This window comes from Cydia fagiglandana, chromosome 21 (genome assembly GCF_963556715.1).
Source record: "Cydia fagiglandana chromosome 21, ilCydFagi1.1, whole genome shotgun sequence".
Taxonomy (NCBI): domain Eukaryota; kingdom Metazoa; phylum Arthropoda; class Insecta; order Lepidoptera; family Tortricidae; genus Cydia; species Cydia fagiglandana.
The window spans coordinates 4,432,280-4,448,848 of record NC_085952.1 but is presented as its reverse complement, the minus strand read 5'-3'; the positions used below and the strand labels follow the sequence as shown (position 1 = coordinate 4,448,848).

The following is a 16,569-nucleotide window of genomic DNA, read 5'->3' as shown; positions in this document are numbered from 1 at the left end:
AATTGGTGTGAGACGGATGTACTTGTTGCAAAGCGACGAAATCGTGGAGTGAGCCACGCCTGCTCTAGTGTACAGTCACCTGCAATAATATGTTACTCTTCAAAGGCCGCAAAAATATGTGACACGCTCTTATGGTTCTACAAATAAGATTGTGTCAGATATTTTTGCGGCCTTTGTTGTGTAACATATTATTGCAGGTGACTGTACAGAGTACAGAGCGCTGGTGGCCTAGGGGTAAGAGCTTGCGACTTTCAATCCGGAGGTCGCGGGTTCAAACCCCGGCTCGTACCAATGACTTTTTAGGAACTTATGTATATTTGCTTTTCGGTGAAGGAAAACATTGTGAGGAAACCGGAGTAATCCCAATAAGGCCTCGTTTCCCCTCTGGGTTGGAAGGTCAGATGGCGGTCGCTTTCATAAAAACTAGCAGATCCAGCTTTTGTATTTGGTTAGTTAACCAATAAAAGTTATTTATAACTTTAAAAAAAGGTAAAAAAAACAATTAGTAGTTATTTATAACTACCAAACTTATTTATTATATAAATACTCGAAGATACACGGTGAATGATATACTTATGATCTAATATACTACGAACTCACATTTATAGACGGGTCTATCGCGAATTTATGTTCCTGAAACCTGTGTCTAAATGTCGGTAAATAAAGATAATAAAATAGATTAGCGATAGACCCGTCTATAAATGTGAGTTAATATGTGTTCAAAATGTAAAATTTTTAAATATCATAATATACTATTGTACAATACAATACAATACAAATACTCTTTATTGCACACCTCATTACAGAAAACAATACAAATAATACAGAAAGAAGAGGTTAAACAACAGGCGGTCTTATCGCTAAAAAGCGATCTCTTCCAGACAACCTTTAGGTAGCGGAAATTAATTGTATTTATTTAAATTAAAGTGACATCGAGTGAAAATGGAATAAAATACCATCTAGGATATTACCCTGACCCTGCCTGTAAAGTCGATGGTCCTGGGTTCGAATCCCGGTAAGAACACAAATATTTGTTCCTGAGTGTTTCTATGTATATAAGTATACGTATACCGTTGCCTATTAGCACCCATAGTACAAGCTTTGCTTAGTTTGGGGCTAGGTTGATCTGTGTACCTAAATGTAAATAAATATGTTCCCTACTATTTATATTAGGTAGGTATATTATATTTATATTATGTATAAACCTATGCGGTGTCCCACTACTGAGCAAAGGACTCCCCCCTCTCCATTTGTCTCGGTTTTGACCAATTTTCGGCCATTCGTTAAGATATTATCCAGGCCATTCCGATATCTCCGTCTGGGCCTACCAGATCTTCGCCCGTCTATAGGTGGCCACTGACGAGCCTTCCAACAGTCCAAATAGCGTGGCTGCAATCCAAAATCGGTCCGTGAATGTCAAAATAGTACAATGTTTAACATTAGGATGCCGTCTGAATGTGACCGCACCCATTTGGAAGGCTCGTCAGTGGCCTGCTTTACGGCATCCATACCGTGGTTATTTATTTATATTTTATAAAGTCTACACAACTAAACATGGACTCTAAACAACTCACCTTGTTACAGGCAAATGGGAACTCGGCTGGATCCTCTGCGACATCTGGATAAGCTTGGACATCCTCCTCTGCACCGCATCCATCCTCTCCCTCTGCGCCATCAGCGTGGACCGCTACTTGGCTGTCACGAGGCCGCTGTCGTATTCTAGAAGAAGGAGGTCCAAGAAGTTGGCGCTGACGATGATCTTCTTCGTCTGGATCTCGGCTATGGCTGTTACTTGCCCGCCTATGTTTGGATGGTAAGTTAGTCAACAAATATTAATGTATCAGCCCAATTCGAACTTTAAGATACGTCAGTTAATAGATCTAGAAAAGATATGGATTAGATAATAGATATGTCAGTGTCAAATGTGACATTTCTTCAAACAAAAACGTCACTTTTGACACTGACATATCCAATCCATATCTTTTCTAGATCTATTAACTGACGTATCTTAAAGTTCGAATTGGGCCTTATATCAGTTTTCTAAAAGACGGTAAAGTTCTATGAATTTTCAAAAAATTTTGACAGAGTTGAAGGAAACTTTCATTTTGGAAGTGGAAATATGCGATCCTTACAAAAATAGACAAGACAAGACAAGAAGAAGACAAGAATGCGCCACACCCAGCCGGGGACATGCCCGCTCCGGTCAAACCGGCATACCAGGGGACGAAATTTGTGGGGAGTGACACGCTCTGGGATGGGAGAGGGATAGAATCAGCCGGCTATGCAGCCTCAAGCCAATATTGGAAGTTAGGAGGGGTAGGTTATGTCGTCGAAGGAGAGCGTTGGTGACATGCTCCTCGTCGTTTCCGCTTCGGTCTTCGAGATATCTTGTATCAAGCAGGGTCGATGCCGTCTTGAGTTGCCGTTTGCTCGTCGATTCGAGGTGTTGGTTCTTCTTCGTCTGATTCGCTGTCGGTTTCGTCCAGTTGATATATTTCTCTTGTTGCTTTGATGAGTTCGCTTTATTTGTAATGGTCGTCTGCCATGTTGATCCATTTAGAGGGATGCCTGGTGTAATACTCTGTCCTGTGTCAGTGAGTTTTTCCAAGTGCATTTAATCCTTTTGGATATTATTTTGCCGTTCAATATATTGCGAACCTTATCGGGTCGCGGCGTTGTTCCTGGCATTTACTAACCGTATCCGATATTTAGTGACCATCTGTTTTATTATGTTCGCGCTGGCGTCCTACAGATGAAGACAATGGCAGGCAAACAACCCTTGCGTCCTATGGTCTTGCTCGCTGTACCGCTGTTAATGACCGTATTGTGTAGAAATACTATGAATGGTGCCAGATGTGTACTTTTTTACAACTAAATTGCGTTGGTATTCTTTAAAATAATTTATCTTGGTAAGGTACTGGGGAGATAGTTTCAAAGACGAAAGCCCCTTTTATTGAGAGGCGGATGCGGATATTTCGGGTATTTCCAGGGAGCGATATGCCTTCGGGTTGTGACTTGGTAAAGTAGGTAGTTACCTACCAAAGATCGTTATTGTTGTGTGTCAGTTATAATATAATATAAATAATATAATGTATTTTACTAGAAGTATTTGAACAAATTAAAGTATTTATTTCAGTTTATAATGTATTTTATGATCATTGTGTGATGAATCAAAGTCCTTCGTACAATCAATTACTTTTATTTTACTCCAACTTCTTACTTCAACACTCTTTGACAATATTTAGTTAACAAGCCGTAACCTTCGTGCTACATGTTACTGGTTCAAGCGCCAAGCGAGAATGATCCCCCCATCCCATGGTAAGTTACATTTTATACTTTTCCCTCATTAGAATTGGCGGGTAGGAGAGAAGGGTCATTTTCGCGACTACCCACAGATTAATTAACAAATATTCGGGTAAACACAAATCACACTTTTAATCACTACCCACTGAATGCCATAAGTTTAACATAACTCACGCAAAATAATTACAATTTATTCTTGAAATCTTATGAAATATCACACTCGGCCATCCGACTGCGTGCTACCTCCGGTGCACGATCAACAATAATATCACACTCGGCCGTGTTGACTATTGCCTTTTCAATCCTATTTTAGTTAAAAGTAGTCTGTTTATACAATACCAATACTCTTCATTGTACACCAGAATACAATAAAATAATACAAAGAATTACAGCAACTTAAGTAGAGGTAAACTTCAAATTATTTAATTTACTCATGGTAGCAGGTATTGCAGAAAGTAAACGGTATTTATTCTCCAGACTAGTATTATTGTTACATAAAAAGGGATATTTAAATACCTACTTATACTACTAATCATGTAAAGGTTCACGAAATACATCGTCCACACTGTCAAACCCTTTACTTTTACTAAAATTTACATCCCCATACGATAAGATATTTTACCTAATTACACGCAGGGTTATAGACACATTATTATCGGCACGTGCTTATAGAATTTAAGCCCAAATTTCATTGCATTGATTTTAGTACTGTAACATACTTATTTTCAATTAAGTTCTACTTATAACAAACATGAGCAATAAAATTTTGCCTGATATAAGAAGAAAGAAACAACTTCCACAGCATGAGCGATAATAATTGACATTAATAATCGAATTTTTAGACTTTCCATAGTAAATGTAGGAACTGTTTATGGAAATAATATTTTGGGGAAGCTACGTGATTACATTAACGGCTTAATCAGGTTTGTAATTAACAGATGCAATTATCTAATGATTTTTTTCTCTGAAATCAGATTTTTTTTTCAAATTACAATACTTTAGTTACAAACTTGATGACGTCCTCCACTGTAAGTCCCTCTTGAGCGTCGCCTTCTTCGTACTGGTCATCTGAGAGAGGCCCCCGTCGTCAGCGCCTACTGTGGTGACGACATCTGTCTTCAGGCCCCTCGCGCTCGGCTGTCGCAGTCCACAGCGTCCTCTGTGGTAGATTCACCGTCGCTGACTTTCAGCGTCTGCCGCTCGCGACTCTGCATCCGTCGTGCTCGTGACGACAGTCTAGGTGATCTCGGGGTGTCAATATCGGAATCCATTTTACCCTGTAATTAAATTTCAGTGCGCTGCATGATTGGTTGTTAAACTTTGTTATCACCCTACGCCAGCGAGTTGTTAAACTCTTTAAACTCAAAACAAACTGTTTAACTCAAAATAAAACTCTTTAAACTGTTTAACTCAAAATAAAACTCTTTAAACTATTTAACTAAAAATAAAACTCTTTAAACTGTTTAACTCAAAATAAAACTCTTTAAACTGTTTAACTCAAAATAAAACTCTTTAAACTGTTTAACTCAAAATAAAACTCTTTAAACTGTTTAACTCAAAATAAAACTCTTTATACTGTTTAACTCAAAACAAACCGTTTATTTTGATTTTGATTTGATTTTGAACTCAAAACAAACCGTTTAACTCAAAACACACAGTTTAACTCAAAACAAACAGTTTAACTCAAAACAAACCGTTTAACTCAAAACACACAGTTTAACTCAAAACAAACAGTTTAACTCAAAACAAACAGTTTAACTCAAAACAAACAGTTTAACTCAAAACCAACAGTTTAACTCAAAACAAACAGTTTAACTCAAAACAAACAGTTTAACTCAAATAAACAGTTTAACTCAAAATAAACTGTTTAACTCAAAACAAACAGTTTAACTCAAAACAAACTCCTTAACTCAAAACAAACTCTCTAGCTCAAAACGAACTCTCTAACGCAAAACGAACTTTCTAACTCAAAACGAACTCTCTAACCCAAAACGAACTCTTTAACTCAAAACGAACTCTTTAACTCAAAACGAACTCTTTAACTCAAAACGAACTCTTTAACTCAAAACGAACTCTTTAACGCGATCCAACTCTTTAACTCGATCCAACTCTTTAACTCGATCCAACTCTTTAACTCGATCCAACTCTTTAACTCGATCCAACTCTTTAACTCGATCCAACTCTTTAACTCGATCCAACTCTTTAACTCGATCCAACATTTAACTCGATCCAACTCTTTAACTCTATCCAACTTTAACTCGATTCAGCTCTCTTAACTCGATTCAGCTCTCTAACTCGATTCAGCTCTCTAACTCGATTCAGCTCTCTAACTCGATTCAGCTCTCTAACTCGATTCAGCTCTCTAACTCGATTCAGCTCTCTAACTCGATTCAGCTCTCTAACTCGATTCAGCTCTCTAACTCGATTCAGCTCTCTAACTCGATTCAGCTCTCTAACTCGATTCAGCTCTCTAACTCGATTCAGCTCTCTAACTCGATTCAGCTCTCTAACTCGATTCAACTCTCTAACTCGATTCAACTCTCTAACTCGATTCAACTCTCTAACTCGATTCAACTCTCTAACTCGATTCAACTCTCTAACTCGATTCAACTCTCTAACTCGATTCAACTCTCTAACTCAATTCAACTCTCTAACTCAATTCAATTCTTTAACTCAATTCAACTCTTTAATTTAATTCAACTTTAACTCTTTAACTCTTTAACTCTTCAGAACCTAACTCTGTCTTTCGACCACATCTATGGACTCTCTGGCAGCACACTACATGGCCACACTCATAAACAACACAGCTACATGGCTGTAGACTCTAGCAGCACACTACATAGCCGCACTCATAAACAACACATCTACATGGCCGTAGACTCTAGCAGCACACTACATGGCCGCACTCATAAACAGCACATCTACTTGGCTGTAGACTCCAGCAGCACACTACATGGCCGCACTCATAAACAACACATCTACTTGGCTGTAGACTCCAGCAGCACACTACATGGCCGCACTCATAAACAACACATCTACATGGCTGTAGACTCCAGCAGCACACCTACATGGCCTCGCCCATGAACAGCACATCTACATGACTATCGACTTTCTAGCTGCGCACTACATAACCGCACTCATAAACAGCACATCTACATGGCTGTGGACTTTCTGGTAGCACACCTAATAGATGGCTGCACTCATAAAACAGATGCACTCCTAAACAGCTCGCCTACATGGCTCAAAATAATTCAACTAAATAATCAAAGCGATCACACATAACTGGCTCATTAGACGTTGGGTCTAGCTATAACGTACCACCTCCAAACAAACCTAAATGGTACCCGTAATATAGTAGTCTTAATATCCATTTGCAGTGAACTCAATAACAGATCTCATGTGGTTTGTTTGTCCTGTACCCAATGATACTATCAAAAACATATATATTCAAACCACTAATCATAGGATCAAGCTCTTTTGTACGTAGTATAATATTAAATATATGTAGGTAATAACGTGGCAACTAGATCGTTCTTCCCGTACTCAGGTAATGGAACATCGGGTCCACGAGCAACATAGCACTTACAAGTTAACTAACTACACCATAACAACCTACATAGGTAACTAACCATTAAAACTGGTTATAGGGTACCGCCTATATGATATGTTACGATATATAGCTTCCCCATAGTTCAACAATTTATCAATCAGCGCAAGAGTTCTCATATTTAATAAAGCAGGAGCGATAACGAACCGCGCGCGCCGTGTGCATACCCCGCCATCAACTCGATATTCATTCAGCCGGTGACCGAAACAATAAAAATTATAAAACAACTCAAAAAATAAAATAAACATAGTCTTGGAGTCGATGAAATCCAGCCCGTTCTTGTAAAGTTAGCACAGCCACTGACTGATTAACCAGTCATTTAATCAAGGAATATTCCCGGACTTACTTAATATCCATGAAATATCCATTATTAAACCCATATTTACAAACGGTGACGTAATCCATCCAAACCAATATCGACGTATCGCACTCTTACCCGATTTTATCTTAATAAATGGAGTCTAAGACAACTTTTTCGTAAAGTACAGTATTTTATCATTTACATTTTATTAATACATACAGAACATCTTAGGTCATAAAGACAACAGAACACATAGTTTAGGATTTTTGGTGGACATGACAAAAGCGTATAAAAAAGTATCACACGAAATCTTACTCTGTAAATTGTACGGGATGGGAATACGCGGCACTCTGTATATTTGGTTCAAATCAAATCGTACCTCTGAGACCGTAAACAATGCGTACAAGTAGAACACTTAGATAAGGACCGTGAGGAACTAAAGACCGTGACATCAAAATCGCGTCATATTGTTTATTCCATTATGTCAATATTTCAGGGAAGCGTTTGTGGATGCCTACTATTTCTTGACCTGCCAAAGATACTTAACACAGACACAACCTGCGTTATGTTTGCTGACGAAGCCTTTCTTCAAGATCATGGACTAACACTTTGTAATTCAGTGCAGACTGACATAAAGGAATCAAAAAGTGACACAACATTCAACAAAAACTGAAATCATTACTTCTAGAACACGCGTATTACTCAATTGACGAATCTATATTATCTATGCAAAACGATCATTGATTCCAACACATCGTATTGAATAGGGTTCTAAGTCCTAACAGTTACCTCCCATTATTAATTACTTATTTACCTACTATAACATTTTCACTTATTATAGTTAATAATAATTTTATTTGTAAAAATCGAATTACATTAAAAATTTACCAATAAAAATCTGTATAACAAAGACATTAGGGTCTGACCCGTCTGACTATGATGGTACACCACCTACATGGTGACTACACTGTTAACCCTTATCTTGGCAAGGCTCAAAATATCTTAAATATAATTTTTTTTTTAGTTTTTTGTCACCTATTGATCATACTAAACTATTAAAAAATAAGAAAAAAAATCCAGGATTTTCCAGTTTCGGAAAATCATATGTATCATATTTGATACAATGCCAATAACTCGACAAAATAGTTACCTACTTTTTAGAAGAAAAATGAAGATTTTAATAAAAATAAAACATGTAATGCAACAGAAATTAGCATTTACTGCTAATTAAACGCAATCTAAAGCATCATATGACTATTAAACCTGTAAAAATAAATTATATCTACGAATACCTGATCACGTGGGCGGAAAATTAGATCCCGTAAAGTTTCAAAAAAGTCGTCAGCAAAAAGTTGAGTAAAATATGAAAAGTAAACAAATAATTAAAAGTAAAAAAAAAACATTTTTTTTTTACTTTGGGACCATTTATTGCCATACATATATTTTTCAGTGCTACGGGCTACGGCGTAGCAATAATGCTACAGCGTACGAATATATAGTTAAATAACATCGTACTTAAAAAAATCAAAGTTTAATAACTAAATAATACGACAACTAATATTAAAAAATTTAAGCATGTTTTGTAACCCCACAAAAATAAAAAAAATAAAAAGTCATGTAAAATATTTTGACGATAACTTGGTAATGTATTAAATGTAATACAATCCTTTCGATATGTACATTTCTGAGTTCTTGGCAGTGTATCAAATATAATACATAACAGTTTCATGTAAGATTCTGTGTATTAAATGTTTTTAAATTCGAAGGCATTGTAAATATGTATGCACTATGAGACAGTAAAGATATCAAAATGTAGATTATGGAAAAATATATACTAACATAAGAAATAAATGCAAAACTTCCAGTACGAACCGAAATCTATTGTTTCCGTGGCGCCATGTTGATTATTCCTAATTAATTTACAATGACACTCGTGTCAATTATTTTTTTCTATAAGTAAGGAGGGTAGCTCGACATATTGATGGCAGAATTATTGTGTTAGGTAATAAAGTGAACCTGCTAGATTTTTTGAAGTTCCATGTATCACGGGTGTTACGATGCCAAGATAAGGGTTAATGACAACGTGTCATTAACCTAATGGAGCCCTTTATTCATTTCAGAAACCAATCAAAGGCGTTATCAATTATGACTTTACTTATTAGATCATTTAGCTCATACTATTAGAATAGATTAAGATCAGTATTCGAAACTCACGTATATATTTAATATGCATGATGTAAATACTTTCATTTTAACGACAGCAAGTATTTAAACAAAATCTGCATACAACAGAGCACTTCACACTGTATGTTTCTTCACAATATGGGCTATTTAAATTTAAAACCACTCTGGTAAATGAAATTGTTCCTTTAATGACAATAAACTTACCTACTTGCCTATAACCGTACACGTACAATTATACATGTTTGTATCTTAATTGCTAACGGATTCATTAAATATTTATCCAAATCGTATCCAATTTCACTATAATCGCGATCACGTATCGTATATGCCTATGCTCGGCTAAACATCGATATTACACAAAAAAAAAACATACTACTACACTGTACACACTAATCGTAAGTAAGTATTCAAATTCTAAGACAACTTGTAACCACGGTCTTATCTTAAACATGGCTCTTGTAAAAAAAAAAGGTTAACTCGCTCAATACCTGTACCGATTTTGATTACCAGCAGAATTCTAAATTATGTAATAAGTCTGCATTCGTTACTTCAACTTGACCATGATCGCGAATCTACATGTATTCTTAATCAGGTTTTGAGGTTACAAGAATTGCAACTTAAAACTTACTACCATAACGTCTGAGTATATAAAATATGTATATGTATACTAGGTACTCACACGTTCTAGTCCTTTTATGGGCGCCGTTGATCACCGCTTCTGACTTGTGATGAATCAAAGTCCTTCGTACAATCAATTACTTTTATTTTACTCCAACTTCTTACTTCAACACTCTTTGACAATATTTAGTTAACAAGCCGTAACCTTCGTGCTACATGTTACTGGTTCAAGCGCCAAGCGAGAATGATCCCCCCATCCCATGGTAAGTTACATTTTATACTTTTCCCTCATTAGAATTGGCGGGTAGGAGAGAAGGGTCATTTTCGCGACTACCCACAGATTAATTAACAAATATTCGGGTAAACACAAATCACACTTTTAATCACTACCCACTGAATGCCATAAGTTTAACATAACTCACGCAAAATAATTACAATTTATTCTTGAAATCTTATGAAATATCACAATTGGTTCTCTGGAATACAATGTTGCGGTGTAATCTTGCGTTTTATGCTGACCGCATACCTATATATTATTCTGTGTAGTACATAATTGATGCCTTGATAAGGTAGAGTAATTTGTTATTTTATAATGCAGAGCAATAGGACAAAAGTAAGTAAGTAAATAAAAACTGACAAAATTGGCTATGAGACCTGCTTTTCTGCTAGTACAATATAAGAGTGCTTTGAGTCAAAGCTGACTCGACGGTGGTAGCTAGAGGTACTGAAATAAAGGCTAAAAAACTAAGGCGTCACTAATGCTAGATTAGATGAGACTATAGGTATGTAACTGAAATAAACTAGTACGTAGGTGTAGGTGGTGGGCTACTTGGATTAGAAATGTAGGTAAACTAGAGTTAGAAAAATAAGGCGTAAGTATAATATTAGATGAACTAAGGTATAAAACTGAAATAAACTAAATATATAGTAGGTAAGTGATCTGCGTTTCTTACCTAAAATGATATTGATTGCGGCAGAAGCCAAGCCCAGTACGTGTTGGTGTAAATTAAAGCTAGCAAAATCGTCGCTACTAGATTAGATGAAACTAGGTATTTAACTGAAATAAATTCATTCAGTAATGAACTAGTGAATTTTATATTCTAAAAACTGTATTTTCCTAGGTGCGATTGCAAGATATTTGCCTATGTGCATTTGTGCAATACCTGATCTATAATATACTATTTATGGAGTACTAACTACTGGTAATCGGTTGGAGGTGACACCTACGTGGGTCTTCCTGTGTTATTTATTCGCTTATTTAAAAGTATTAAAATTAACAGGCGATTGTCCATGAGCCGTCAAGTCAAAATATGTCTAATTTTTATGTACCTCTAGATCAGTGTGGTATTATAGGTCCAGCTACTTAGGGTAGGAATTAAGGCTTAGTACTTGGGCATATCTAGCCTTTGAGCAAACAGATTTGGAGCGATCTCACCAAATTTGGCCGTGGTGTAGGCGTGGTGACGACAGTCACCGCGTCGCGACGTTGGACCGCTGATGCAGCAGCGATCGTACGATCTTCGTGGTTGGCTTGCGTAGGCACGGACCGCACACAGAGTAACGCACTTCACTTAATTATTATATAATTGGGATGCACTGATAAACGAAACTATAAACACTTTTACGGAATGCTGGAATTGAGTAAGCAAGCGTCGCGAAAGCTATGGTTAGCGCGGGACGGCTCTTAGGTGTTAACGCGGCCATCGGTCGACCATCTGGCGAAGGGTGCTATTGTTTCGCTGGCCGTTTATGAGGCTTATTTGTTCGCTCTGGGCACGACCACTCGGTACGGCGTCCAAAATGGTTCTCTCATATGCGATCCTTACAAAAATATGTAATTTTTTTGAAATTTTACCATCATGAGAATAGTCGTCATTTTGGGAATAGAAGCAATTCATGCTTTAGCAACACTTAAGCTACTGCAACAGTTACCATGGTATCTCGTTTACTGTTGCCACAGTATAATGTGGTTCTAGTTTAGTAGATGGTTGCCATTTTCAAAATAACCCCGCTTTTGAAGTTACCTCTGGGTGCGTAGCCAACGTGAGGCAACTGCCACTGTCGCATTATAGTGGGGAAGAGTGATAGAGAGAGATGACTACGATATGCTAGGGAGCGTTAACGCTTGGCACGTTGGCTACGCGCCCAGTGCATATTACATAAAAACTAAAAAAAGGGCCCAGCGCCGCTAAAGAAGTTTTCACTTCAAAAACAACGGGTTGCACTCCGGGAGTGCCGATAGAAGTAAAAACTCAATGACTAGTCCAAAATGTGTCAACAGGTCTTTTCCGGCTTCGTCACTCCAGCGGTATCTGGGACGCCCGGACGGACGTTTCCCGCCCGGGTGCCCCACATACACTCTTCTCACATCACGATCCTCCCCCATCCTCTCCAGGTGACCAAGCCAACCATGACTTAAAGTCGCATATTTTTTACAGGTACGAACCAGACCACAACCAAGGTGGAGTGTGCCGTTACAACCAGAACCCCGGCTACGTGGTGTTCTCCGCTATGGGTTCCTTCTTCCTGCCCATGGCTGTGATGGTCTACGTGTACGCCAGGATATCCTGCGTAGTAGCCAGAAGGCACCACCAGCTGTCTACTACCACTAAATGTAGTAAGGTAAGACACTTTTTTATGATATGGTAGACGAACAGACGAATAGCCTGCTGGTAAGATATTACCAAAGATAATTTGAAATAGAGAGCTACTGTCATGGTAAATTATGTAGCTACAGTACATTTACTGCCATCTTTCGACAGATGATTAAAACTGTTAGAACGCCATTTGACTTTGATCTTTAGTCTTTCACTGATGTGTGTTAACTTGTTAATTAAATATTAATATTAACGCCATCTACTCGAGAGTAGGCTGAAGTTTATGGCGCCGTCGTTCGAAAATATATAATATTAATATTTAATAAGTTAACACTTATCAGTGAAAGAATAAGGATCAAGGTCAAATGGCGTTCTAACAGTTTTATGTTCTGTCGAAAGATGGCAGTAACAGTGGCTACATAATTTACTTTGACAATCAGTCTCTATATAGTTCGTAGTTTTGTAACTGAGTCCGAGCTAATCCTATTGTCTATTGTTAAGTAAAACTGCTCGTGCCTCGTGCCACAACCACCTGCATAAAAACCTGCGTAATTCGGTTACTGAGTGCTGGCGAGTCGAACACTACAGAACCAGTCTAAAATGTGTCATCGAGATGCGTAACAAAGGCGCGTTATCGGAGAGCGCACCTACACTGGTTTTTTGAGCGTTGGACTAGCCCGCGCTCAGGTGCCAAATAGAATGAGTATGACCCTTTTTTGCAGGTAAGTAGCACGTGCGGTTTTACTTAACAATAGACAATAGGATTAGCCGCCGGGCTCTGTTAAAAAACTACGAACTATACACTGTATTCTCTTTGCTATTACCATGGCCCATGGAACCCTGCTATACCAGAAGGGTATTTGCAAATACGTTGCCGGCCTTGAAAGTATGGGCTCTTTTAACTAAAGTTTGAAGGATGTAACGATCCGGAAATACCGCGGGTGACAGTTCATTTCACCAGCGAGCTTGATCTGGGTTTGTTACGGATAAGAACTGTCAGTGTCCAAACTTTCTCGTTTATTTTGACGTTTCGGGTTAAAGAAATCCCATCAAAAACATAAATGTAAAAAAGGAGAGCCAAGTTCAATACAAAAATTATGCTTGGCTGTGGGGTTCGCCGCAAAAAGAATGGAGATCTAAATGAGTGCCAAGTTCTATGCAAAATCCAAATATGTATTTATAGGAACAAAATAACATTATAAACAAGTATTAAACTCTATTTCTTTGCTTTATTGGATACCTATAACAATTGCTGTTATTTAAAAAAAATGCGAGATCTTAAAGCAGGTTAGATTTGACTTGGCCAGTTTTCATTACATCAGTCATTTTATAAAGTTATTCAACATATATATTTTGTAATTCTGATAAAAACTGGCCAAGCCAAATCTAACCTACTTTAAGATCTCACATTTTTTTTAAATAAACAGCAATTGTTATAGGTATCCAATAAAGCAAAGAAATAGAGTTTAATACTTGTTTATAATGTTATTTTGTTCCTATAAATACATATTTGGATTTTGCATAGAACTTGGCACTCATTTAGATCTCCATTCTTTTTGCGGCGAACCCCACAGCCAAGCATAATTTTTGTATTGAACTTGGCTCTCCTTTTTTACATTTATGTTTTTGATGGGATATCAATACTTTTTGTACAGAAAACTAGGCAGGTAGGTATTGAGATTTAATGTTTTTTCTTGTGTTTCCGCTGCATGCTTTTTACTTCTGTTCTTTGTATTAATTATGTGGTGCCGCGCGCCGCCAACGACACACCGTTGGCCGGTTGTTTAGCGCGTATTACAGGTTTTTTGTATGGGGACCCCCCTATTTTTTAACTTTTTTATTTTTAGATTTTTTCCTACGCTTACACACAATTACCGAGCTGGATTCCAAATTTCATCCTTCTAGGTCATCTGGAAGTAGGTTAGGTTTAGGTACTATATGTCAGTCACAATAAAAAAGAAATTTGTATGGGGACCCCCCCTATTTATTGACTTTTTTTTGTTTTTAGATTTTTTCCTACGCTTACACACAATAACCGAGCTGGATTCCAAATTTCATCCTTCTAGGTCATCTGGAAGTAGGTTAGGTTCAGGTACTTATATCGCCGTGTGCCTGCTATACGGCCACAATTAAAAAATTTTGATTTTCTGGATTATTGCAGATTCGTATTCAAAATTGTTCAATTTACGACCTTATTTCGAGAGCCATAGCAAAAAAGGTCTTTAAGAGCCTTTTTCTCACAAGTGGCCTTATGCATTTGACCATAAATTGTCAGACAATTCCCTGCAATACAGCCACTTTTGAGTTGTGGCTATATAGCACACGTTTTAAATGAATCTTTTGAGTTGCGTCCTAGAAAATAATAATTAGCTGAGTTACACATATTATTATTATCGCGTACAGTGATCTTGTTCCTATCAAAGTTGATATAAGTTCAAAAACTAAAACCCGACTACTGCAAATCGCGCTCTAAAAAGTATGAAACAAGATAGAAGCACAAAAGAGATAGGTACAGAAATCAATCAACATACAAAGCGCGCTCGAACAACGCACACATAGACACCGCTCACGGACACGATATCTCGGACCAGTTGGGACCAGTGCAAGCGCGAGTACCATCCGCTTAAGACACGCGTCTGTGAACTTTTTTGTGCAATAATGGAGAAACAAAACAAAAAGTTATTATAACTGTACAGTGGACGGTTGTTTAAATTCAACATTAACCGGTGAATTGTTTTTTAAGCTACCAGTGGTTACAGAGAGAATGCGTATGCGAATTTATTACATTGTACATGATAATGCGAATTTATTACAGTTTAAAATATAATAATCGTGCATTTCGCCAATCTCGAAATCATCGCAAGATATTTTCTGTGGCAAATTTGTAATATAACAATGACATTAAAATGAAAATACCTATTTGAGTTATTAATGTTATTATTAATTTATATTTCCATTCTTCCCGTTTCATCCTCAACAATAAATCAAACAACTAGATACGAGATACGATACGATGGATACGAGTGCCACTACCACGATAATTTTTTGTGCATAAGTCATAGTTCGCAACAATCGCAACCCTAGAGCGACCGCCGAGCGTAGGTATGAAAAGTAAATTACATACATGTGATTGATTTCTGTACTTATCTGTTTTGTGATAGAAGTCTTATCTGAAGTTATCAAACAGGAAATATTATAAATGTTATAATTTTTTTAATAAAATTACAACGTAATAAAATGTATTACATTTTTGATATATTTACAGAGATATTCAAAGGATCGCCGTGCATGGTCGTATGCCACGATTATAAACTTTAAGGTAAAGTGGCATACGACCACAGCTATCCTCTGAATCTCTGTAAAAATATAAATAATGTAGTAAATTATACATATTACGTTGTATTTTTTTATTAAAAAAATTATAACATTTATAATATTTCCTGTTTGATAACTTCAGATAAGAATTCTATCTTGTTTCATACTTTTAGAGCGCGATTTGCGCGAGTAGTCGGGTTTTAGTTTTTGAACTTATTTTTTATTTAACTAATTTTGGGGTCATGACTTCGTTACTAACTATTCGAAGTCACTTTATATTACTTTTTCGAGGGCATCCCCAGTACAGAAATGTTACACGCAGAGCGCCACATATATCGGGCTGCGCTATCCTTTGGCATGGAGGCGCTTTCGGCGCCCAGCTTTGGAACGTGTACAGTGCGCCTCCTACGTCGGGCTACGCCCGACTCTATTACTATAAGGGCGCCAAAGGCGCCCGGCTTTGGAACGCGTAGAGCGAGCTTCGTACGTCGGGCTACGCCCGACTCTTTTAGTATGAGGGCGCCTTCGGCGCCCGGCTTTGGAACGCGTACAGCGAGCTTCGTACGTCGGGCTACGCCCGACTCTTTTAGTATAAGAGCGCCCAAGGCGCCCGGCTTTGAACGCATACAGTGCGCCTCGTACGA

At 37.5% G+C, this 16,569-nt stretch overlaps 1 protein-coding gene across 1 annotated transcript in view; it reads left to right on the top strand.

The window, feature by feature from the left end:
• The window catches only part of LOC134675184 (probable G-protein coupled receptor No18), a 66,248-nt gene that overhangs the window by 31,731 nt on the left and 17,948 nt on the right, over positions 1 to 16,569 (top strand). Inside the window, exons 2-3 of the mRNA XM_063533383.1 lie at positions 1,585 to 1,813; positions 12,452 to 12,635. Of these exons, the coding sequence (XP_063389453.1) occupies positions 1,585 to 1,813; positions 12,452 to 12,635 (413 nt within the window). The remainder of the gene's footprint in view (positions 1 to 1,584; positions 1,814 to 12,451; positions 12,636 to 16,569) is intronic.